This window comes from Thermochaetoides thermophila (genome assembly GCF_000221225.1).
Source record: "Thermochaetoides thermophila DSM 1495 unplaced genomic scaffold scf7180000011820, whole genome shotgun sequence".
In the NCBI taxonomy this organism is placed as follows: Eukaryota; Fungi; Ascomycota; class Sordariomycetes; order Sordariales; family Chaetomiaceae; genus Thermochaetoides; species Thermochaetoides thermophila.
The window spans coordinates 1732882-1757618 of record NW_006383036.1 but is presented as its reverse complement, the minus strand read 5'-3'; the positions used below and the strand labels follow the sequence as shown (position 1 = coordinate 1757618).

Below are 24737 nucleotides of genomic sequence, written 5' to 3'. Positions count from 1 at the left end.
ATCAGCTGTTGTTTTCTCTGGTTTTTCCCTCCCAGGGTCCAAACACGATATGATCAATCGAGCCAATCCGCTCCCGTCCTATGATTGTTCAAACAAGCAAGAGAATCAGCCAACTGGTACAAAAAAGTAGAATGAGAAGGAAAGTAGCCCCTTCCTCGGCTTGGTTCAGGTAGCAAGAAGTCGGGTGGCCTGTTTCAGTTCTTGGACATCTCACGAATCATGAGACGAACAACTCGACAAACAGAACCAACAGGTAAGTAGCAAGATTTGAGGGGTAGGCAGGAGTACTTCAAAGTAGGGACATGGCGACCTCTTCTACGAGGGTCATCCCTCGCTTATTAACATAATTGGGCCATGTCCCGTCAGTGGTTTCTTTCCTGGGCCTGCGTGTCTCCTATAGTTCCTTGGGCTTTTGAGGTTTGTGAGGAGGGGGGAGAGGCTGCTGTTGCTCTGCCTTGGCTGGGCTAGGCAGAGAGGGGTTGGTCTCGTCCCTCGGAATCAGAGGATGAAGTTCTGGACTGATCAGACAGTCAGGTGTAAACCTCTCTTTGATCCCAATACAGAGTAACCGCACAAACCAACCTGGTGACAGAAAAAACAGACGAATACTGAGGAGGAATAAGATCCGGCGAGTAGTCGCTTGATAAGAACAGTACGCACACACCTCTCCTGGGGGAAAAAGCACAGTTCGCCCAAACGCCATGCCCGACTGTGTGAAAGTGGAATTCCACAATAAAGTCAGTCGCCAGACAAGCCAGTCAACCAAACCTCAAACCCTCACCCCTTACCCTCCTCCCTTCCCTCCCACCTTCCTTCCTCAGAGATGCAAATGTGCCAACCGTCCAGAAATGCATTTCGGTTTTCAGAATGCCAGACTGTCATGATTGAGTAATGAAGTGTTGTGATGGTGTGTTCATCACGGTCATCGTCAATTGCTGATCAGGGTAAACTCCTTTTTTTTGTGAGGTACGGTTGGCAAAAGGGATTTCCTGAATCAATCAGGAGATGGAAAACAGCTGAAGGAATAAGATTTTTGTTGGTTCTTCTGGTCAGTCGTCGTCTGTCGTCGTCGGGAAAACAGCAGAAAGAGGACTAGGAAGGGCAGCCCGGAAAGCAAACGTAAAAGTGCCGCACAAAGGGCAGCCAACGCCTGGTAGGATAAGCGCTCCTAATGGGGAGCCACGGACATTGCGAAGGCACCAAATAGGATTAAATGTCGTCGAAATGAGACCCAAACATGTGCTCATCAGCGGCACTGCTCCTGGCAACACCGCTCATGCGGCGAGGGCTGTGTGAGTCCATGTCGCCCAAGTCGTCCCAATCATCATCGTTCTTGCGGTCCACATCTCCCATGTCCTCATCTGTGTGATACCGGTCCGCCATGTGGTCATCCAGTGCGCTCTCGTCGACGTATGTGAAGCCCTGGAAGTTGGCTTGCACAGAAGGTGAGAGAGGGGTGGATGTCGGAATGCCTCTAGCCAAAGCCTTCGCACGCTCGTTCAGTGAACCATTAGTCTGGAGAGCGTTGGTGAACTCTGGATCGAAATAAGACACATCCGTGTCGCTCTTGAGCTGCGGTTTGAACGGCGGGGTGATGAGCTTTTTGGAGAGCGCATCCCAATCCATGTCGGCAAAGAATGCGTGTCTCTTGAGCTCTTCTGCATCATCGATAGCACCCAGGCGGTGCTTCGGATTACGGTTCAGCAGACCCTTGACAAAATTTCGACCCTCGAGTGAAAGAGTATCGCGCGGGAACCTGACCTTGCCGAAGGCAATGTTCTTGTACATCTGCTGGGTGTCTTCGGCATAAAACGGGCTCCAACCGCAGCACATTTCAAAAACAAGGACGCCCAAAGACCAGAAGTCCACCATCTTGGTATAACCGCTTTCATCCAGGAGCACCTCAGGGGCCAGATATTCGGTGGTACCACAGAATGTATTTGTCGTGTCGTCCTTCGACAAGTTCGCCTTTGACAGACCGAAATCGCAGAGGGCGATATGACCGTTGGCATCGAGAAGGATATTCTCGGGCTTCAGATCCCGATAAACAATGTCATTCTCGTGCAAGTGTTGCAAAGCAAGGATAAGTTCGGCAATATAAAACTTGGCCCTCTTCTCTTCGAACTTGCCATCCTTTTGCAGGTGCCAGAAGAGTTCACCTCCGGACATGTAGTCGGTCACCAAGTACAGGTCAGAAGGAGTCTGGAAGGAGAATTTGAGGCTGACGATGAAAGGAGATTCGGCCATGGTGGTCCGAACCAAAATGTTGCGCTCGCCGACCGTATGCGCGACCTCCTTCTTCTGCACGATGACCTTCTTCGAGAGCACTTTCATGGCGTAAATGCGCCCAGTGTCCTTCTTCCGAACTTGATACACCTGACCGAAGGTGCCTTTGCCAATAAGCCGAAGAATCTGGAAATCCTCGGGACCGAAATGCCTGCGCTCAGCCCGCTGATAAAAGGCTTCAACGTAGATCTCGCCCGTCGGCGCATTTTCTGCCTTGGTGTCTACATGTCCCTTTAACGGGAACCAGCCCCGGACAGGGGACTTTTCCGAGGGCACTGCCTTGAAGTCAACATGACCGAGGAAGATTTCACCATTCTGGCTCTTGCCGTAAACTGATATGTCAACCATCATATCTAGGTCAACGACATCACTGCGTGAACGTCAGTCACTACGGAGAATGAAATCAAAACGTCAAGAGAATACGGAGCGAACTGACAAGGTTGCTTCTGCATCCCACTTGGGATTTGTGTAAGTTCGGGGCGCATTGCGATTGAGCGGAGTGCTGCGGTCGCTCGAGCCGGTATGGCTGCTCTGCCTGCTCCTCATTGGGATGGCCATGGGCCGACCAGAGTCACTGCCTTGGCGTTGAATGGGAATACCGCCTGAAGATGAGAAGGCCGTATCGTCGTCATCGTCAGGATTCCGGGGGCCACTCGAGATGAGCTCGTTTCGCTGGAAGACTACGATGACATAAGGGTCCAAACAGCGCCGAAGCCCTCTGGCCTCTGAGACCTTAATTTTGAGCTTCCCTTTCGCAGCGGGGGCGCGTGCGCCCTGTGGTGTCGGGGTGTTTGTCGCTGTACGGTCAATACGGTCGCCGTTGCCTTGTGCCGAAGAGGCATCCCCTTCGTGGTGGAAGGGTTGAGCTGTTGAAGAGGAGCGCGTTGGGGTTGATGTGCCGCTCTTTTTGGCCGCCATATCTGTTAGCTTCTTGAGTTGTATCATAGAGGCTGACTTAGACGAAAGATGGCCGTGAGCAGAAGGAGAACGCTCCCGGGTTGGAGAATTCGGGACAGTAGAGGCACCGCCGGCAGGATTTGACAGATGGCTGGCAGAGACTGTGGCGCCATTGACGGTGGTCGTCAGAGGAGCACTCGCAAGCATTGACAGACCCCTTACTGCGGCCTTGCTGCCATCCGAGATGCTCAGATGGCGCAGACTGGATGGCCGAGAATCGGGCGGGGTGCCACTGCTCGACTTCTTGCCGCCAGAGGCATTTTCCTGCTGGAGGTTGCGCAGCGACGACCGCTGCGAGACTGGAGGAGTTGGATAACGGGGCAGGCGGGTGTTTTCCCGAGGCGACGGTTCGGCGGCGAGCCCCACCATCTCATGAGGCAGGAGAGGCGGCCCGTCGTCTAACGAACCAGTCCACGACTCCGGATCCTCGGGTTCTTCGGGAGTAAGAGGTAACTCTGCTGGAGCAAGGTTCTTTGGCTGCTTCGGCTGAGCCTGCGCTTGCGCTTGCGTCTCCGCCGAAGGAGTGGCAGGCTTGGAAGCAGTCGCAGATTGCTGCCCCCCGAATCTGAGAGAAGCGGGCATGAAGCGCTGAAGAGAGCTTGCACGAACCTGGCTGAAGTAGCTCATGATGCCGGGCACTCGTCGGTCGTGAGGGTCTGGCTTGGGTGTCGCAACTCCGGAGCGCGGTGACTCATAACCGCTGATATGATCTCCCCCGTTGTCGTCCTGGGCTGCTGCAGATCTGCTGAGATGGTTAACGCTTGCCATGGCGACGGTGAGCTATTTTCGCGGGCTGTTGGGAGAGCCGAGGTTCTGGGAGCGGCGCGGAGGGAGATGAGCGGAGGATATGGCAAGAAGAATGAAGACTGGTAATGAAAGGGGAAGTTGAAGTTGAAATCGCGGAAAAGAAAAAAGACGATTCGCTAGACCATGACAGTTGATCGGCCTGGGCCCGGGCCGGGGGTGGGGGGGGCAGATGGGGCAAGTTCTCCAGCCGGTGAGCTGAGAGGACCCGGGGTAAAAAAGTTTAAGTGCAGCGAAGCAGGCGCTAGGCACTGTGCAGGCTAGGCAGCGAGACCGAGACAGAGAGACGGGAGGAGAGGCACCGGGCAGAGAAGGGAATCGAGCTTAGAAAACAAAATGGAAAAAAAAAGGTTGAAAATTGTCGTGTAAGATGAGATCGGCCGCGATGAGAAAGGCTGCACCTGGGCGCACAAAAAGATTTGCAACTGCAATCTATGCAGAGCAAGCGGCAGAGTTCATGGGTCGGGCCCCTTCTGGCCGAGAGAGTGGTGCTGTAAAGTCCCTGTTCGTTCCAGGATGGAGCAAGCACCCTTGCCGCTTGCCATGTGGTTTTTTCGGGGTCTGTGAGGGCATGGTGGGGTTGAGGGCGTGCAGAGCCGACACTGGACACTGACACGACTCTTGACGGGAGCCCAGTGGTAATGGCCTGTGGCCAGGGGAAAGAAGGGGATTTGTGAAAGAATGAACTCCGGAGACAGGGCTATTGCTGCTTGTCATGCTTCAACCCTTCAGCGACTCGCTCTCGCTCCCAGCCTGCTCAAAGCCCCCCGGGCCGCTCTGGCAGCGAGTCAGGCTACCGGTAGGTCTCCAGGTGCTCCGGGCTTCGGTTCGCACCGCTGATAAGCGTGCATCCCCGGGCACAGAGTACATCCACATTTGTTGCAGCGACCGGCAGTGGCCAACAGCCTGCGTAACCGGCAGGCGGGTGGATTTTGCATGTGCCATGAAAGCTTGCCTCTGGGACTCGGAAGTATAGACCTGACCTGGTTGACACAACAACTGACAACAGCTCAGTCACAGGAGACCGCGATGCGGCAGATTCGCATGCCAATGCAGCAGTAGCCATAATGGCATGCTTGCACACACAGGCAGATTTTGTCAAGCACTTCTTCCTGCCCGGTCTCATAGGCCCTCATACCCCCCCTGCACCAAGAGCATCTGCACTCGCGATGCTTGGCTAGAGCCAGACTGAGAGTTGAGAGCTGCTGTAAGTATCGCAGGTCATGCAGGTACATATCCAGACCATTTCCAGACCTCTCAGAGGGAGAGAGAGAGGAGGGAGAGAGAGAGAGAGAGAGAGAGAGAGACAGCTGGTGATAGCGAACAGAGAGCCAATCCTGATTTGACTGCTCCAGGCTGAGGTCGGCCAACGAGGCGCAACATGAAGAATTGGCGTATGAGGCTCATCAGCCGAAGCTGAGCAATCATGCAGTGTAATAGAAGCCAGAATAAGGGAACGAGGGGAAGGGGATGTGCGAGGGTGACCTGGATAGGTATTAAAGCCAGTGACAGAGCAGCAGCATACTTAGAAGGGGAGATGAAGCCAGTGCCAAAACAGCTAGAATAACATTAAAAAAGAGTAAGAAAAAAAAACCAACCACGTACCTCGCCATAACGGCTTGTGTTGCTCTCCGCAACAGGTCAAAGCTCCCAGAACTCGTGGGCTCTCCATATGACGGCGTGCCTGACATTGTGTCTTGTTGGAAATGACAATAAATGCCAGGCAGATGGCACTTGAGGTGAACCTGAGGCACTGTGGTCGGTTGGTGAGGTCTCAGGTCCTTCACGGACCCGCACTTCGACAAGCTAGTATAGAGCGACTGCAGTGAAATAAAGCTGGCGTTGCTGTTTGTCGCACGTGTATTGGGACTGTTGCTGGCCAAGGATATGTGCTTGCAAGTAATGGCGGTGGTGAGGTCAGCGGATCAATGCTTGGGAAGCGTTCGTCGGCTAAGGCTTGTGGTCGTGGCGCGTTCTCAAAATTGGTTTGCAGGTCTTAACAGTTAGGTTGTGAGGTTTTGACGGTTTTGCATCGAGGCGGGATAACCAACCTTGTTTTACGGAACAGACAGTTCCACGCACCAATCTCTGGGATTGTTTTGCAGTGAACAAACAGCAGTTCTCAATAAACAGAGGGGTGTGGTTCACACAAGGATGCCAGCATGCCTTTGCCCTCAAATGCCCCGCGATTCTGGTGCGCCTACCGCCGTACCACTGGTGGGGCTCTGAGGGGATCGCTGCCGAGACCTGCCGAGCCTAGGGTCAACAAACCCAAACTGACCTGAGAGGGGGGGGGGGGTTGAGGGGCACGACCAACTTGTAGTGGCAACGATAATGGGAGGAGCAATCGATGCTAGCCGTCGTCGGCCTTCTGTTTGTTCAAGAGATCAGGGCACCTGCTATTAGCGCACACACGCTGCCTTTTTGGCAAATTTTGTGACAAAGCGAGCAAAAGCTGTCAGTTGAATTGCTAATGTTGGTCAACCCTGGTTGGTGCTCAGGTTGCGGGTCTTTTTAGTCGTCTTGCACCGGTCTCTGGTTGGCAGACAAAAATGAAGGCTAGCGCCTGTCATGCAAGCGACACGACTATAGACGGAGCTGTCAAGAATCACGGGACCAGCAGTGCTGAAAACGACAAAGCTTGGCAGATACGCAGCTCCAGGCCGGAAACGAAGTCTGGAAATGAACGATAAAAGGAAGGTGGTTGTCGCGTTATCAACGGTAAGTAAGGAAAGAGTTTGGACAGCTTGGAAAAAAGCAGAGGTTCGGATGATGGGAGATCCGTAATGGAATATGGCGAGAGCAAGGTTCGCCGACCTGGGCCTGTTGCTTGGCTTGGCTCGAGCTGTAGGACTCGCTAAAACTTCCACGAGACGCTAACCACTTTCTAACCTGTATCTTTTCACGGATTTTTTTCAGTGATTGGACTCTGCGCTGTCATTGCATCAACATGAACATCAAAATTAAATGATTCTTTTTCCTAGACACTCCACGTATTGCAGTTAACCCCAAACAGTTACATTGACATGCAGGCAGCCCGAAGGTTGTAGGTAATTGCCAGCAAAGGAAAGGCCATCGCCGCGTCCCTGCTTCACCGTGAACAGATTTGATGGAAAGAACAAGGCGATGATAACTGAGACTTTCCACTCAACCAATGGGTCATCTTTTTATTCACCTCACATAAGTCGACCTGGGTAGTAACAGCCAGAAAGTGTCACATTCTCAGGCGTAGCGTGTTATTTGGGCTCTGCAAGTCTGTCCATGAATATAGCAGTGACTTGCAAGTTGTGGTGACATGGCAAGCCATGGCATCAAAGGCTTTTTGGCAAAAGTTGAGTCCATGATGGTGGGCAAACTTTGCTCCACCTGTGATTTTAAAAACCTCCGCAATAATCCAGCAGTTGGCCACCAAGCCCAAGGTGCTGACTAAACTCAATTTGTCGACGATCTTGCTAGGGCTCTTCATCTCGACTTCTTGTGAGGACTTCAGGACGCGCGGGGTATCTAGAGATGAGTTAGGTACTCGGTAGGGTTACAATTGCATTGACATCCTACACTTGCCAACGTACTTCCCTACCATTAACTGGTAAGTAAAGTTCCCAAATTTGGTCTCGACGACAGCCTACTACTGGTGTCTTAAGCTTACTGGCTACATTGTGTAGGTACCCATTTGATAAACTGAGCCACTGAGACACTATTCCATATGTCCTAGGACATGCACTCTTTGCAGATTTTTCCATCTCACTTGCACTCCAACATTAGGATCCCGTTTGGACAGTGTGCTGGTGTCAGACAGCCCCCGCTTAACTTCCCGGCTCAGATATGCCAGCTTCGGATAATTAGTTCCCCGACTACAACCCCGTGTCCCACGTTACACAGAAGAGCCGGGCTGGCCCTAGGATCATGGAGAATCCCGCCAGTATCCCCGGTTGAAAGATACTGTGATTGATAGGGCTATTCTCTTCAGCTGTCACTGCCTGTCGTGTCAATACTCAAGTACCCAGATGATATTGCAGTTTCCCATTCCAGAAGCACAAGTGGAGGGCAGTGTAAATGCAGTTATCTTCACTGATTCGGCGATATATAGGATTGGAAAATGTTGTTGGAATGATCATAAGCGACCTGACCAGAGTTGCTTTTGCCAGGTAATACTGTCGCTAAGTTGTTAACACAGTCATCTCTGCAGTTTCCACCCTTTTCAGTTCTCGAGCCTTTTGTCTGTGAAAAGCAAAATAAGCCCATATGATGATAACTTCTACTTCAAAACAAACAAACCCTCTGCGACCCCTTGCAATGGCTGATCATGGCATGACGATACCAAAGACTTTGTGGGTGTATATCTCATAAATAAACACATTGTTTGCTTGTGTTTTATCCACATGTATATTACACCAGCTATTGCTAGTACGAAACCTAGATTAAAGCTGAAAGTAGCGGACTGCCGGTCCGGGAAAACAAGTGCCATCGTCAGAAGCAAAAATAGAACCACTGGAGTCAACACCAACAGTATGTGCTTAAATTCACACTAACCGCTAGGTAGTTTATAGGATTCTGACCTCATTCCTGGTATCAGCACACTTGAACCTGACCCAACTCCGAGACTCCAACTACATGCTGTTACCAGAGCTCTGGTTCGCCGATACAGACCAGCGAACACATTACGCACTGCTGTTTTGTCCATTTTGTCATGGAAAGATCAAGGTCAGCGATAAGTCCTCTATTAGCTCAGTTTTCGTTGGCTGCTTTGATTTCTGAGATGAGTTTCAATAGCCTCTGCTCCACGGTTGGGCCTGTTCCAACAGGATACTGCTTCGGATGGGGAGGCTTGGGAGCCAGCGGATCAGGATATTCAGCTTTGAATTTGGGTCAGCTTTGTGGGGGTTTTGCTTCGGCAGAAGACAACATACCAACGCTGAACTGGGAATCAAGCAGCCTATTCTTTAGTGTTTCATACTCATCACGAAACTTCTTAGTATTCCAGGAGCCCGGGCCGACTTTGGCATCATCTTGTGTTGGGCTTGGCCCTGACTGACTCGGGCTAGTCATGGAGGCAACACCTTGGTCCATAGGTGTGTCTTTCACGTTCATGGTGCGACGCTCAAAAAGGCGAGGCTAGGGCCGGGAGAGCAAGCGTTCAGCTCTCAGTTTGAGATGACGTCCAACGACGAATGTCAGGGGAAAGTAGCGAGCTCTCAATGTATGTTGCCGAATACACACACGGGACCCTTCAATCCAAGCTGTCTGAGGAGTATTGTACGTCTTACAACTGCCAGCCAGTCTTCCTCTTCCCAAGTCGGTGAGCCCAAAGTCAGAGAGGGAAAAGATACATGTGGATGTGCAAGCTCCCAGAAGCCAACCTATCAATGGCCAACCATATCCAAAAAGCTGCCCCTCATTCCGATGGGGTAACTGCGGGCAATTGATTGGGCGCCCTGTGGGTGGGCTAGCGTATGGTCTGTGCGCGTCGCGGGGCTGAAGTGGGACAAGACCCCGGTCAGATTGGATCGGCCGCGTGCAGCAGTGCCTGATCCGCCGGTCCAAGCAACAACTATGGCGGCCGATCTGTGTCCAATTTTTGGTCCCGGATCATCGCGTTTCGTTGCGGCGATCTGTATCCAGTACCCATCCTTCCTACCTAGGTCTATCTCATCCAACAGTTTCTGAGAATATACAATTTAGGGTTTAGGACACAACAACATTAGCATGAGTTCAAGCAAAAAGGTCCCCGATGTTTGGGACGATGAAGACTGGGAGGTCCAAGCCGACCGGCTAGCGAAGGAGCCCCCAGAGCCTGACCCAGAGCCACGACGTTTGACACGTGCCGAGCTCATGGCCAAGCATGCTGAGGAGAATCGCAGGCTATGGGAAGAAGCGTGAGTTCTTGTTCTGGCAACCTCCTATCTATTCAAAGACATCCTCACTGACAAAAGGCATAGCGATGCTCCCCAAGAACCACCAGTCTTTGTCTCGGTCAATGACAACCTTCCCCTCACCACGCCTTTCAAACAACCAATCAAAGTTCTTAGTCGCAAGCCAACGCCACACGTCATCTCTCGAAAAGATCCCATCACGGGCATGGTGGAGCAGTTGACACTCCGAGATGACGAAGACGACGAGGAGAAGAGCAAAAAAACAGCCGCAGGAATCGCCCGAGGAGATCAGGCAACGCCAGCAGCGCGAGCTTGAAGAGAAGCAGCGGCGCTATCAAGAAGCGCGGGCCAAGATCTTTGGCGAGTCGAACCCATCATCGGGACAGTCTTCCCCTGGCAGCGTTACTCCTCCGGAGGGACGGCTGGGAGGGAGTCATGGTCATAGGGGCCGGGGTCGGGGCCGTGGTGGTCGTGGCCGCGGCGACCGTGACCGCGACAGGGATGGCGGGCGCCAGGACCGCAGACAGACACAGTTGGGTGGTGAAACAAGAGAGCTGTATGATCCCAAAAAGGGTGGCTACAGTGTCCAGCGGAGGGGCGACGCATCCCCTCATCAGGGGAGTGGATCGAGAGTTCCTAAAGATGATACCCAGCCAATTCGTTCACCGAGGGGTCCAGACGGCAGTGGGAGAGGATTCGGCTTCGCCAGGCGCGGAAGATCAGAAGCGGGCTGATAAAATTCTAGCTATGCAGAAAATTCTCTCTATTTGTCTAATGACTCCCAGGTATCCCAAAATCCGACCTTACCAACCTCCGCCAATCTTCCCAGCCAGCTGGACGACGCGCTCGGTGTCGGTCATTTGGCGCTTTCCAACGTCGCTCACCACCTCGCGATAGCTCGTATACACCAGTTTATCCAGCTGTATCCCTGTGATCTTGGACCAATGCGCCAGGGTATCTCGGACCCGTGAAGGAGATATCCCCGCTACCAAATCCTTCTCACTGTCATCACACAAGCCACTGGCCCCATTATCCGGTTCGTCAGCCGAAAAGTATGCCTCATCTACCTCCGCCAGCCACGCCTTTTGCTCCTGTGGCCCCGGCTTTTCCCCAAAAATTTCGCGGTCCACGATTACCTGGTCATCAACCTTAATCTGGCCGCCGCCGTTGGTGCACCCTCCCGGACACGCCATAACCTCGACGTAACCATAATCAAGCCCTGTGGCTGATCGGCTGCCGGCAACCCCTAGCGTAGGCCTTCTTGCACTGCCAAACGGCTTCCCGCCAGGCATGCGAGATGCCTTGGCGGGTTTCAACTTCCGCACGAGATTCTGTATGTTGCGGAAACCGTAGTAGCGCGCTGCCCTGAAGAGGATCTCTCCAGAGGAAGGCTGAACAACCGAGAATTCAACTACGTCAGCATTGCGCCCGCGTGTCGTTTGGATCTGCGAGCCGGGATGTCGCGATTGAATGGTGTGCAGGATGAAGAAGAGATTTCCACCAGAAGTGCCCGCGTCGCGAGGTTGTTTGCGATGACGAGAAGAAGATGGGAAAAGGAAGCGGTGGATGATGGGGTCGGGGAAGGCAGGCTGCTCAGATGGCGGCGCTGATCTAGGCATATCGAAGAAGTCTAGATCTCTTGACGCGGCGAGCATGAGGATCTCCTTGCTGGTAATAACGCAATCGACATCCCTGGCTCCTTTCCCCTTACTCTTCCCTATTCCTCCTGTTGTGAAGTCCATCGCTGTGCTGTTGTTCCCCCATACCGCATCCGTCAACTCCTCTCTGCTAGCTTCTAGCTTCTTGTCAAAGCACGGCATAATAGCCAGATGCCATATCCTACTGGGCGGTATCCCCAGTATCCGACTAAGGGTTGTCTTCAGCAGCGTTCCCGTAAGCGCCTGCGGGGATTTCACCCGTGAAAGGTGAGGAAGAACATGTGGATGTGTCTTTTCCGCGTAGCACACCCATCCAGGACATGACGCTGTCAATACCGGCGCTATTACCTTCCCCGTATTCGTGGCTGCCGACCCTTGCTGATCCAATACTTCGTCCGCCCCCAGCAGAAGACAAGCTTCCCTCGCCGCATTTGTGTCCACAATCCACGTAAAACCATTCTTGAACTTGCCCCCCTGCCGCAGTCCTCGCTCGCCGCGAAAGAGGTGTTCGATCATCCACCCAGCCTGCTGGTCCGTCACCCTCTTGCCTGCGTGATGGCCGAGAGATGCAGCGGCCGCAAGACTGGCTCTTGTCTGTGGCGACACGCTGGCTATAAGCAGCTTGGAATCTGGGTTCTCAAGACCGCGCACGCCGACTGAGCCGCTCTGCTTATCATACACAAGCTCAAGCGCCGGCGCGGCATCCAATACGCTCAGGACCTCGGCATGACTCTGCAGGCTGACGAGGACAGCTTCGGCGGAGGTGACACAGCCAGAGCAGGCGAGACAGTCAGTTAGTGAAATTTGGGCAGGGGCTCTTGGTTGGGGCTGTTGCCCGTCGAGGATGACTTCTGGTTCGCTAGAGGAGGTCGTGGCGTCTTGTTGTGGTGCGGGAATGGTCTCGATCGGCTTGATGCAGGCGACACCGGGACTGATGAAGTCGTTCAGGTCGTCGGCGGATAGGATAGCAGACATGGTGGGAAGATGGTGCCTGGAAGCCTCTTGAGCGGGTTCGCAAGGGGGCTCTAAGGTTTAGACCTAAGAAACAGAGAATGCTGGTTCAGACGGCTCCGTTGCTGTTGCGATCCTGCGATCAACGCTAGACCCTTGACACGCGCAAGGATCATCAGGAGGATCTTTGGTGCTGAAAGATGGCCAAGAGGGAACAGGCTGGAGTTGCCTTTAACTGACTGAGCGAAGGAAAGTCAATCAACGGCAGTTGTCTTTGGATAAATAGCTTGAAAAACCAGGATCTCAAGTTGTCTTATAATTTCCTCGGAGATGTGCAAATGGATGGATCATTCAATCTCGCAGCGGTTGTTGAACTTTGCTTTGAAATGCATCCCGCTCTCGATGCGACATCGGCTTTCACAGTGGCGGTCGATGTCCACGCCGCCCCGCGTCCCGCACTCTTCTGTGGCCCCGCTATCCACGAAGTTAATGATAATCGACCAATCAGACAACTCCGATTAGTGAAACAATGACGTAGGGGCTCAGGAACCGACAGGGATCTGTCCCGCCTAACTGGAGTCTGGGCCTCTGTGGTGAAGTACGTATTTACTAGGTACATCCGTATAGATGACCGCGACTGGACCTGAGCAAGAACAACACCAGCAGCACCGTGATTGGAACGCACATTCTGGGCTTTGCCATTGCAAAATTGTTACTTAGCTCGTTGTTAAATGGTCCCATTGAAATGATAAGCCGGAAGGGGTAGAAAACTGGTACTATTTATCCCCTTATCCGCCCCACCTCGATGACTCCGCGGCTCTGACTACTCTTCAGATCTCATCTAGTAGCTCCAGTCCCCAACAGCATCGCACGGCTGTTTGGATGGGTTTTCTAATATGGAGTGGAAAGGACGATACGATGCCTACTTGGGATGAATCGAGGGGCTATGCAACGAAAACGCGTGGGCCCATCCAGAAGCAACTGTGACTTTATATCACTTATTCAAGTTTATGCTTTCTCTGTCCTATAAAGAGTTTTGGTCAAAGTTACCGAAATAATTATTTGGCTTTGGCAATATCCCAACATCGGCAGTAAATTGAGGGATGTTGTGGGTGAAGGGCATCGCAAACGTTGCTCCTCATAGAGATGCTTCGTAAGATGCGTGGAGCAAAGCATACAGTAAAATTAAGCTTTATGTAAAGACCATTTTTGAGATAGTTTTTCCTTAACATAACTTCACACCTGATCAGCTCCTGGATCTTGATATGTAGATTGCTCCGGGAGGCACATAACCATCCACCATGTAGATAGGTCCCTAGGCACTTCTATAGTCCAGAATTCATGATCTCCCAGGGGGATATTTTTTTTTTCTTTGGATCACCCAAGCAAAGAAACGAAGTGCTTATTGTTTAACGCCTGTTGATGAAAACTGTATACCGAAAATTTGGTAAAGCACCTTGACGCAGCTCCGTTTGTCTAGCTGCCCAATCCATCCCGAAAACCGAACTCCTCGTAAATCATGCCAACCAACCCATGCCAAAACGCAAAGCAGCCCATTCTTTATTAAACGGCGGTATTTGCCGCTTAGCTTTCTATGCCCCGACGGCAGCGACCTCCTTTGCACTCTTCTCTTTCACATCCCTCACCTTAGCCTCGCCCTCTCCTTTACCGCCGCCCTGAGCGGGAGCATCCGTCATCTCAACATCTTCATTACCATGGTTATTATTATCTCCAGCAGCAGCAGCAGCAGCAGCAGCAGCAGCATCTGCCAGCTTGCGCTTATGCCACTCTTGCTCGCTGCGAATGACTTGCTCCAGCAGCACCTCCTTCTCCAGCCACTCCTGCTTGTACAGTTCCTCCCAGCGCTTGCATTCAGCACGAAGTCGCTCACCTTCTTCTTCCGACCACTTGACCTGCAGTCGACAAAGCTTCACCAGCCGCTCGAGAGGCATCGCCAGCTCCTCGGGCGTGAACCCTTGTTCCTCGGACAGGGGAGTGAACATATCAGGAACGGACGAGTCGTCGCCTCCTGCGCTGCCATCTTCGTCGAGAGTTTCATCGCCGGCTGCGCTGTTCCCGGCGCCGGTGCGGATGGAGGAGTGGGAGTGGGGAGTTTTGATGATGATCTTAAGTTTGGAGGCCTTGTTAGCCCCTTGGGCGGCTTGCATGCTCTTGGGCACGGGATCGGAGGGGCGCAGGGCCTCGGTTTCGTGGACAGTGCGCATGTGCTTAGCAAGGGCGTCGGAGCGGGTAAAGGCGCGGTCGCATTCTGCACAGTCGGTTAGAACGAGGGCTCCTTGGCAGCGGATGGTAACGATACTGACCTGGTAGGTAGCAGTAGAAAGGCTTTTCCCTCGTATGGCTGCGCATGTGCGCCTTCAAGGCGTAGCCACTAGCATGCGGCATGCTCTTGCGCGAGCAACCAACCCATTCGCACGTGTACTTTTTCTGGCGGCTCTCAATGTGCTCGTTGTGGATGTGCTCGACGAGGTTGTCCATGTTACCCAGGTCGCCGGCCCGGCAACCCTCCCACGCGCAGACGGTGATCTGCTCCTGGAAGTCATCTTCGTCTTGGCGCGCGTTGAGCGGCGAGCTAGGGACGTCGCCGTCGGTGTCGGATGAGACATCGGACATGCCCTCGAGCGGATCAGGGTCGGCATCAGGCTCTTGCGTGACCGCAGATGGTGTATTGGACCTGTTCACCGTTTTGATGCGCTTCGCTGGCGGGCCCTCGTCCATGATCTCGGTGGCCTCCTCGGGGAATTCGTCGTCGGTTGACTCCATTGATGAGAGAGGGGAGTCGTCGACGGGAGAGTCTGGTCTGGCCATTGTTGTTGTTGTTGTTGTTGTTGTTGTTGGCGACAATACCGGTGCCTATGGTAGGTTGAGACGGGAACAGCGGCTTGCTGATGAGCGCTTAGGAGATTACGAAGGCGTCTTTGATTTGCGGATGGACCGCTTCTGCGACCGAAACGAGAACGAATCGTTGGGATGATGATGACGATGATAATGGAGGGAAGAGTCGAATGTGGTTGACCTGACTTTTAACCCAGAAATGTATCGCAGCCGTAGGCTCTGGTTGCGAAAAACGATTGGCACATGGAAATAGAATCGAGATAGCTCTGGAAATGCAATAAAGCAAAATTTCTACGTGCAGTTTACGTGCAGCGTTCGTCGGGTGGTCTGTGGGCGCGGCTGGACTGCAGCGCAGGAAACGGTGTGATGCGTGAGATGCGGTCGGCTTCGCTGTGGACGATTTGATCCAAACCCAAATCCCAAGCAACACCACACCAGGCAGCTGGCAGCCGACAGCGATGCTGCGACGCCGAAATCGAATGCGCTGCGACGCGCTGCAAGGGGCCGTGGTTCCGAGTTCTGGCGCTAAGATGGGGCCGTACGATCCGGAAACGGACATCATGGTAGACAACTGGTTCCAGCTGTCTCAAGCAGGTCTCTCAGCTGTCTGCGATCCCTGATTGGTTGATTCCTCACTGTCTCCCGCGTCGCACCCCACACATACTGTGTGGTGTGCCCAGGCTCTGAGCCAAAGAATGAGACCCTAACCCTGAGTGCAATCCAAACCTGGGTTTTCAGTTATCCGTAGGCGCTGAGATTGGCCGCAAAATGACAGCTCATAGCTAATGAAGTGATGATGTCTATGGAATGTTTAATTGTACATTGTAATCATGATCTTTGTCTCGGTCAAGGTTGATGTGACGCATTGACAGGCAGTCGAAGCCGCACCGTGATGCATGGATGGACCTGACCAATCACGGCGGCTGGTAACGTGGAAGAGTCAGCGTTTGATACAAGTGGGGCCAGCCCAGCGCCCAGCGCAGGGTCTTTTCAGCAGCCTACCCCTCCCCCACCATAACACATAACGGGCCTAGGAAACAAATAAACCGAGTCTGCTATCTCGCTTTTCCACGCTTGGGGGCAACCAACCACCTTACTACCCAAACAACCCAAAATATTTGGCTATTTTTTGCATCATAGACAAGCGGTCCCTAAGCTGACCACAATTTTGTGCACTCTAGCAACAATGGCTGCCTCCACGAAAATCTTCTCCCTCGAGGGGAAGGGCCTGAAGCTCGATACGGCCGAGGACCTGGAGCCCCATATCGCTGCCCTGCGCGCCCTGGACGACGTGGAGGAGGTGCGGCTGCTGGGCAACACGCTGGGCATCGGCGCCTGCAAGCTGCTTGGCGAGGTGCTCGCGACAAAACAGACACTGCGGGTAGGTCCCCAGGAGCAGGTAGGAAGGAATTCCGAATTCCCATACTGACGGGGGACCGTGTCAGGTCGCCAACTTCGCCGACATCTTCACCGGGCGCCTTCTCAGCGAGATCCCGGAGGCGCTCAAGGGGCTCCTCACCCCAATCATCAACCTGCCGAAGCTCAACACTATTAACTTGAACGACAACGCATTTGGGTACAACCTCAGGAATGAGCTTGTAGACTTCCTGTCTCAGCACGTGCCGCTGCAGCATCTGTACCTCAACAATAACGGGCTGGGCCCTCACGCTGGCAGCGCAGTGGCGGACGCGCTGGTCGAGCTCCATGCAAAGAAGGAGGAGGCGCGCAAGCGCGGTCAGGAGGTGCCCGATCTGGAGACGGTCATCTGCGGGCGCAACCGCTTGGAGAGCGGCAGCATGGCGTCATGGGCCAAAGCGTTCAAGTTGAACAATAAAGTTCGCGAGATCAGGATGGTGCAGAACGGCATCCGCCAGGAGGGCATTGAGCAGCTGTTGCGCGATGGCCTGAGCCACGCTAAGGAGCTGCGGGTTTTGGACCTGCAGGACAACACCTTCACCGTGTCGGGTGCCAAAGCCCTAGCCGAAGTGCTGCCCAACTGGACCGAACTGGTTGAGCTCGGCGTCAGCGACTCGTTGCTCAAGGCCAAGGGCGGTCTGTTGGTTGCGGATGCCCTCGCTCACGGCTACAACAAGAAGCTGGAGGTGCTGAAGCTTCAGTACAATGAAATCAACTCTGCCGGCGTTAAGGCGCTCTACGATGCTGTGCGTGGTTCACTGCCGGCACTCAAGCGCCTGGAGCTCAACGGCAACCAGTTCAGCGAGGACGACAAGTCTATCGCTGCGCTGCAGGAGCTGTTCGAGGAACGCAAGGAGAAGTTCGGTGGTGACATCGTGCACGAGGACGAGTGGGGCCTCGACGAGCTAGACGATCTCGAGGAAGAGGAAGAAGAGGAAGAAGAAGAAGAGGAGGAGGAGGAGGAGGAAGAGGAGTCAGAGGCCGAGTCTGAGGAGGAGCAAGAAAAGGACGATGTTGAGGCGAAGGTTGCCGAGAAGGAGGCGGCTGAAGCGAAAGAGAAGGCCATGGACGACCTCTCAAAGAAGCTAGAAAAGACAAGCATCTAAATTTGAGAGGGCTTGTTGACTTCCATGGTGGTGCTCGGCATGCATAGACAGCCCACATAGTTCTCTATATGGAAGAGGGCGGTTGGCATGGTCCACGCGGAGGGACACAGCGATACCCAAGGATGGCGGGCGAATTACGGGAGTTTGGAAGACGGCTATAGAGTTATTTCGGGTGCATTCACTTGCTGTGTGAGCTTTTGTGGGTTGGATGGATGCTCGAGGGTGGCATTATCTCGTGTTTTGACAGTCAGCACGATGAACCAAGCAATCAAGGCATATTCAATTGCCAGGCCGTGTAAAGTCACTTGTAAGACAGGCCTGTGATGGACGTGGATACTTGACCTAATTATCCTGGCTCTTTACTCTTTAGATTGATGATCAGCGCTCTGCATCATTTATCAGGTTGTCGGTCATACAGTCATCCTCCTCACCTTGTCCTCACCTTACCATCGGCTTGTGGCGGGTCGGTTCGGGCTCAGGAACGGGACAAGGGGGCAATCACGATTGGAGTCGCCACTGGAGATGGAGATTGTCGCTGGGGAGAATTTCCTGTGCGCTGGTGACTGCACGGTGAGTTGGGTGCACCTTGCTGGAGCCAGTCACACCACTGGCTCCTTTGTAAGGTCGACATCACCAGTTGCCGCTTGCGGGGCGCTAGTCAAGGCCCGGGATGGCCGCTGACAAGAGAGCTTTCTTATTTAAAAGATCTAGGTAGTTATCATGCCCTATGTATCAGCACAAACTACTCTTCCATCGATTGATCAACCTTAGCTTCGTACTCGTTACTCGTTATACAATTTAACTTCTCTGAACTTAACGAGTTATACACTCAGCTGCAATAGCTCCAGTAATCCATAACTCACTAACAAAGGCATCCAGCCCAATCAACACTAACGATAATGCTCCTCTTCGAGACGACCGAAGGAGTCATTGAAGTCCTCTGGGACATCGCCCTGGCCTTCTTTGCCTTCCGTCTCGCCCTCATCTACGGCGGCCTTATCCTCGCGAGCTACTTTCTCTTCGCCTATCTGGCCTATGCCCCCTCCTCTCTGCTGCCCAGTCTGCATCTCCCCCGCTATTTGTCTGCCATAGTGCCTGCTGGCCCGGGGGCAGAAACTTCTACTATTTCTCCCCTCCCGCTCCTCCTTCTCGCAACCGCCCTCGCCGCGCGCATCACAATCGCCCACTACGAGGTGCCTCGCTCTCTGACCTTCCGCTTGGCTGTCGGCGTGCTGGCTGCCGTGCTTGTGCTGCTGACTGAGGGTATCGGAAAGCTTGTTGCAGTGGAGTTTGGGCAGGACAAGCCGACAATGACCATTCTGCTGAGCCTGGGGCTTGGCATGGGCACCTGGGAAAGGATGGGTGCTGGGTTAGTGAGTGTTGCGGGCATGCCAGTTGCCGAAATGTGGATAGAGAAGTGGACAGAAGGGGGGAAGAGGAAGGGTAAAAGAGATATGCAAGCAGGTCTTGATAATCGGAGACAAGATGCACTGTAGGTTGTTGATGTTGCTAGAAGTCAAGTGAACATGAAAACGAAAAGAGGAGATCTGCTGAGGGGTGGTAAACTGCAAGGATGAGAAAGCAGGGGGGGGTTTCCAAATGAAGCGGGCATGAGACATTTCATATGGGCTTATTTATTGTTGTCTCTTCTAACGTACATCATAGTATTGCAAGTAATAATAAGAAGAAAAAGGCAGATATACAGCTGGTGACGTTGAGGACGTGGGTCATGGAACTTAGAAAACACAGCTATTTTGAATATTTCAGCGACGCTTGGGCTATGGATATCGGGAAAGAACCCTTGGACGGCGCGAACAATGAAATTATGACACTGATGGCTCGCATTTATCTATTCATGTTCAGAGACGGGTGTGCACCCGAACCGTCTACATTGTATTGTGTGGCTCCCTTGTCAAAGGCATCAGATACCCTCATTGCTTCCGCCCTCTATCCATTATGTATCATGATACCTGACCTGATATGTATGCGCAAATAAGTCACCAATATTGTCCAATCAAAATGTTGAAATACTCTATTCCGAAATCCCATTCCCTCTGGTCGAAGAAGCCACTACATGTTTCTTTCACCTGGCCATGTATCCTATGTTGCCGTCACAGTTCATCTCGAATTCCTCGACCCAAGATCAACACGGGTGAAGTCCAAAAAGCAACAATGTGATGATTGGATTCCATATCCAGATGCCCTATTCCTTTGCTCCACAGGTCGATCTCTTAATCACCTGTCCATACGATGTATCGCCCGTGCTAAGGACCCAGGAGGCCATCTGCTCCGGGTGTCTTGCTCCTTTCCTGCTACCATCTGCAGGACAAGCCGAGATATGATCACCAACTCAGGCTAAAACATGACCCCGCGGATCCTTTATCTAAATCGCCGCCCTCCCGAGAGAGAGAGAGAGTTCACAATCGATGTTTGAGTGTGGCCAACTAGACTCCCTTCCATTCCTTTCACCCTCGGTGCTAATAAGCTATGCATCGACTCTATATTTCTTTTCGCTTCAAACGTCTACGAAGACTCAAAACCGTCTTATATATAGGGAGTTAGATAGCCATGATTGATTCTCCAAGCTTCTCTTGAGCGTCTTTGTAACTTCTCTAACGTCCCTTACTTTGTTGTTAGGAAAATCCTCTCCTTTGAAATCAGGAAAATCGCCCCTCATTCCTTCCAGCGTCTCGTTTTACTGGAACGGTACAACAATTCTTGCAGACATTTATCATTTCAATCTGCCACCGGCCGCACACAATAGGACAGATGGATCGAGGTATATCAATACGTTATACTTCGCGAACTGGTAAACTCCCACCGGGGACACTGACATTTGGCCATTGATCGAGCTGATTGTCTCAAGGGCATTTACGGCGGCAAGTGAGACACCATAACGGGTCATCCGGCCAATATGTACCGGTTCAAGTCAAATCGGAGTTAACTAATTTTAACACAAAGCACGCCGTGAAAGATTATACCGCGGCAGGCATCCGGCAAGGAAAATTATCCTCGGCATGCAGCTGCACGGGCGGTCGTTTAATATTGGTACCACCGGACCGGCGCTGGGGCCCCAATTCTGGGATGTTGGCGAAGGCTCGGTCGAAAAAGGCGTCTGGGTTGTATCGTGACCTGCCCCATCCAGGACGGTTTTGCAGAAGTGCTCTACGACAGCGTGGTCGTTGGTTCGTGGCCTTGGAGTGCCTTAAGGGGTAAGACTATTTCCTATGAGACAGTGCGAAGCGCGCGAGAGGAAGTTAAATACGTCGTGCAGAAAGCGTTTCGAAGCACGATGTTTTGGGACTAGGCGGGGGACAAGCCAGGGGAAGGGGTGAGCATTGTGTGAAATGTGGCCACAGAGTTTTGGGTGGGGGTTGCGGGGAGCAAGAAGAAATAACGGGGGGATGAAATTAGTTGGCATATCCAGATAGTCGGTATGGGAATATCAGAAGAGGGATAGAGGAAGGGGAAGGTAATATTGATAATAATACAGTGAAAATGGTATAGTGGCACAGACATAAATGATGAAGCGGTGGCTTTTGGTTCTTTACTTTTGTGTTATAAATATTGTTTTATAGCCCTACGTAAATGGTCCGGAGGGCATGTGCCAGTTGTGTTCTAAGTACAAGTTGATCGAACGTGGAGGTATCTTGAACAAAAAACACATAAATCAAATCTTAAATGATGGTATATATACCAGTACCAAAGAAAGAGTCAGTCCTATCTCCCAAGGCTCATCATTATTTCGTGGTTACTACCACAACTCGCGCCCCTCCCCACCTTTCTCCTGATTTTTAATCGTTTACATAAGCAGGCCGGCAAAAACACCGACTGCTCCCATCACCAAGGCCATCCACAAGCCCTTCCTCCGATCCACACTCTCCGTGCCAGCGCCAGTGGTGAGCGAATCGGTCGTCGTGTCCGCCTCGTTGGTGTCGACGTTGATGCCGCCAATGCCAGTCTGCACGGCGGCGGCGGCCGTGGCGCTAGTCACTAGTGTCTGAGTGACACCATTGCTGACGGTAGTGAGGGTAGTCAGCTGAACAGAGGCCGAGGAAGAAGCACTGAGAATGGAGGTAAGGAAAGAGGACACGTCTGTTGGGGCGAGGATGAAGCCGGTGCCAGTGGCGATAGAATTGGTGGTTAGAGGCGGCGACTGGGCATCGGTGCCAGTAGCGGTGGCGGAAGTATCGACTCCAGAAGTGGGAAGCGGCTGGAGTGAACCATCCGTAGCAGTAGTGTCGATGCCGTCAGTGGGCAGAGGCTTCAGCGAGCCGGTGCCGGTGGTATCCAGGCTATCAGTGGGAAGAGGCTGCAGCGAGCCGGTACCGGTGGTATCCAGGGTGTCAGTAGGAAGAGGCAGCAAGGTGCCATCAGTAGCCGTGATGGCAACACTATCCGTGGGCAATGGCTGCAAGACACCATCACCATCTGTTGCAGTGCCGCTGACGCCCGGAGACAAGAGCGAGCCGGTCGGGGCAGCAACGCCAGGGAGCGGGGTGAGCACGCCGCCAGCAGCAGTAGTCGCAGTGCTGTTTGGGAAGGGAAAGAAAGCACTTTCGGTCGGGATGGCAAACGAAGAAGTCAGGGCGCCGGTTCCAATGATGCCGGTGCCAATCGGCGTGAAGGAACCGATGACAGCAGCGTCAGTAGTCGAGGAATCTGTCGCGCTTGTGGTCGTGGAACTGATGAGGATGGGGGTGAAGAAGCCGATGCGAGCAGTTGTGGTAGGCGTCTCAGTCGAGGAGTCGGAGGTCGAAGTCGAGCTTTCAAGCTCGCTGGTCTCGGTGGATGAACTGTCATCCACGATGACGCCGATGACTGGAGTATCTGTGTCGAGAGTGGGCAGCGGCGCCAGAGAGGCCGGTGTGGTGTTGATGAAACCAGGAAGCTGCAGCAGCCCTGTAGAAGTCTCTGAGTCTACGTCAGAGGTGGTTGTTGCATCAGTACCTGTCTCGATGGCAGAAGAGTCCGTAGTGGTGGGCGTTGTCTCCGTTGTTTCCGTCTCAGTGCCAGTGGTCAGGGTCAGTCCCGGCAGAGGCTGGAGCGAAACTGGGGCATTGACCAGACCGGGTAGGGGCAGTAGTGAGCCAGGGGCGCCATTCTGCAAACCAGGTGGCTGCTTTAGGCCTCCTCTCGCCGCCTCTTCGTTGGCAGAAGCAGCGGATGAAGCAGCCTCAGAAGCGCTGGACTGAAGAGAGGAGAGGACCTCGGGAGGGATGGGGGTTGCTACGGCAACCGAGGTGGTGATGGGCAGGGGGGTGAAAACGGCAGCGGCACTGGAGGTCGATGCTGTCCCTGCTTGTGCTTGAGAAGTGGTCGCAGTCGCAGTCGCAGTCGCAGTCGCACTAAAGGCCGGGCTGGCAGAGGTGAGGACCGATGTGGTCGACGAAAGAGCCGCTGACGTAGTTAGGGCAGACGTCACAATGGAAGGGGGAACAATGGCAGAAGGGCTGTCGGGCGGCACAAGCGGCGCGAGAGGAGGAGACACGAGGGCTGATGAAGTCGCAGCAATGGCCGAAGTTTCGATGGCTGCTGATGTGTCGAGGACCGACGATGTCTCAATGGTGGCTGACGTCTCGACAGTAGAGGAATCAACTGCCGCGGTCGCGGTGGCATCGTCAGTCAAACTCCTGGCGCGCGGAGGGTTGGCGACTGTCTGGATGTGGTAGCCGTCGTTCTGCGCAGCTGCGGCCACATCCTGGACGGCTGCGGCCAGGAGGGCCGTGACAAGAGTGCCAGTGGACAGATGCATCGTCGTCGTTGTGGTCGTCGTTGGTGGCGGCGGCGGGACACGCGAGCTGGACGGATTATGTGATAAGATGTGTAAAAGAGTGCTGCTGCTACAGTGAGCCAGACCGAGCTGGCAAGTCAAAGGTCAATAAATCGACAAGAGAAAAGCAAGAGACCTGGCCCGCAGTGCACACGAAGAGAACAACAAAACCAAAAAAGAAAAGACAGAAGAAAAGAAGAGTAACAAAACCACACCAGTCACCCTCTGGGGACAAGCGACGGCATAACAGGCTGGCAGAGTGGCAGCTGGAGAGCCAAAAGGGGGGAAGAAGAGGATGGAAGACGGCATGCCATGAGCGCCCCGATATATCAGTGGGCATGTTTCCCAGGGCCCAGGGGATGTGCCACGGACGCTTGGGAAGATTGACATCGAACAGCTCCTGTACGCTCCTGGATGCTCCGAACCGGGGGTTGTGATGGGAGCATGAGCCGCATGACGGGCGACAAGGATGGCGAACCGGGCATGCTTCGCATGCTCCAAGCAAGGCGGAGTGGCATCGAGGCGGCTCGCAGTCGGGACGAGTCTACCCCGAACAGGAAGTGTCTCAAGTCTTCTTGGCTGGTAGGGCAGCGGACTGATTTGTCCATCGCCATTCGTGCTGCCCTACTGCTACTTACCCTACTTCTGGCGGGAGATCTGGAGCCGAGGCGATCTGAAGGAGTCCGGGCGGGCCTTGGATGGCCCCTGGAGGCCCCCTGAAGACCCCTCAAGGTCCTGGAGGTCCGAGTGGCTCTGACACTAGACACAACCCACCTCCCGTGAAACCCTGAAACTCTGAAACATCCCCTTGTCCAGCACCTACCCAAGAGAAGAAACGGGAGCTGCCCCGAGTGTTAGCGAGCAGCAGCTGCATGCAGCAAAACTCTTAGCAGCGACGTTGAAACAAAGTTGCCCAGCCCCTGCTTGCATCTTGTCTTTTTTCCCTTTTTGTGCTGTCTTTTTTCCTTGGCGGGGGCCTGGTCTTGGCTGGGCTATGGATCCGTATATCCAACCTCTCGACCGCACGTAGCATTTTCGCTCCTGGCTGTGATCCGCATGT

At 53.4% G+C, this 24737-nt stretch overlaps 8 protein-coding genes across 8 annotated transcripts; 3 read left to right on the top strand and 5 right to left on the bottom strand.

Annotated features, from left to right (window-relative positions):
- Window positions 1–1209: 1209 nt before the first annotated feature.
- Window positions 1210–4011, bottom strand: CTHT_0054760 (uncharacterized protein; the record flags this gene model as incomplete). Its single annotated transcript, XM_006695747.1, has 2 exons — window positions 1210–2656; window positions 2723–4011. The coding sequence occupies 2 exons, from the start codon at window positions 4009–4011 to the stop codon at window positions 1210–1212; spliced, it is 2736 nt and encodes a 911-aa protein (XP_006695810.1).
- A 4761-nt stretch (window positions 4012–8772) lies between these two features.
- CTHT_0054750 (uncharacterized protein) lies at window positions 8773–9135 on the bottom strand (the record flags this gene model as incomplete). The annotated part of the gene is made up of 2 exons (XM_006695746.1): window positions 8773–8900; window positions 8955–9135. The coding sequence occupies 2 exons, from the start codon at window positions 9133–9135 to the stop codon at window positions 8773–8775; spliced, it is 309 nt and encodes a 102-aa protein (XP_006695809.1).
- A 615-nt stretch (window positions 9136–9750) lies between these two features.
- CTHT_0054740 (uncharacterized protein) lies at window positions 9751–10651 on the top strand (the record flags this gene model as incomplete). The annotated part of the gene is made up of 3 exons (XM_006695745.1): window positions 9751–9920; window positions 9984–10125; window positions 10184–10651. 3 exons carry the CDS (start codon window positions 9751–9753, stop codon window positions 10649–10651), a joined length of 780 nt encoding a protein of 259 aa, XP_006695808.1.
- Window positions 10652–10720: 69 nt separating this feature from the next.
- Window positions 10721–12550, bottom strand: CTHT_0054730 (ferredoxin hydrogenase-like protein; the record flags this gene model as incomplete). The annotated part of the gene is made up of 1 exon (XM_006695744.1): window positions 10721–12550. The coding sequence occupies one exon, from the start codon at window positions 12548–12550 to the stop codon at window positions 10721–10723; it is 1830 nt and encodes a 609-aa protein (XP_006695807.1).
- A 1568-nt stretch (window positions 12551–14118) lies between these two features.
- CTHT_0054720 (zinc finger domain-containing protein) lies at window positions 14119–15355 on the bottom strand (the record flags this gene model as incomplete). The annotated part of the gene is made up of 2 exons (XM_006695743.1): window positions 14119–14795; window positions 14851–15355. 2 exons carry the CDS (start codon window positions 15353–15355, stop codon window positions 14119–14121), a joined length of 1182 nt encoding a protein of 393 aa, XP_006695806.1.
- Window positions 15356–16568: 1213 nt separating this feature from the next.
- Window positions 16569–17904, top strand: CTHT_0054710 (putative GTPase activating protein; the record flags this gene model as incomplete). Its single annotated transcript, XM_006695742.1, has 2 exons — window positions 16569–16763; window positions 16828–17904. 2 exons carry the CDS (start codon window positions 16569–16571, stop codon window positions 17902–17904), a joined length of 1272 nt encoding a protein of 423 aa, XP_006695805.1.
- Window positions 17905–18803: 899 nt separating this feature from the next.
- Window positions 18804–19400, top strand: CTHT_0054700 (uncharacterized protein; the record flags this gene model as incomplete). The annotated part of the gene is made up of 1 exon (XM_006695741.1): window positions 18804–19400. The coding sequence occupies one exon, from the start codon at window positions 18804–18806 to the stop codon at window positions 19398–19400; it is 597 nt and encodes a 198-aa protein (XP_006695804.1).
- A 2306-nt stretch (window positions 19401–21706) lies between these two features.
- Window positions 21707–23659, bottom strand: CTHT_0054690 (uncharacterized protein; the record flags this gene model as incomplete). The annotated part of the gene is made up of 1 exon (XM_006695740.1): window positions 21707–23659. The coding sequence occupies one exon, from the start codon at window positions 23657–23659 to the stop codon at window positions 21707–21709; it is 1953 nt and encodes a 650-aa protein (XP_006695803.1).
- Window positions 23660–24737: the final 1078 nt, after the last annotated feature.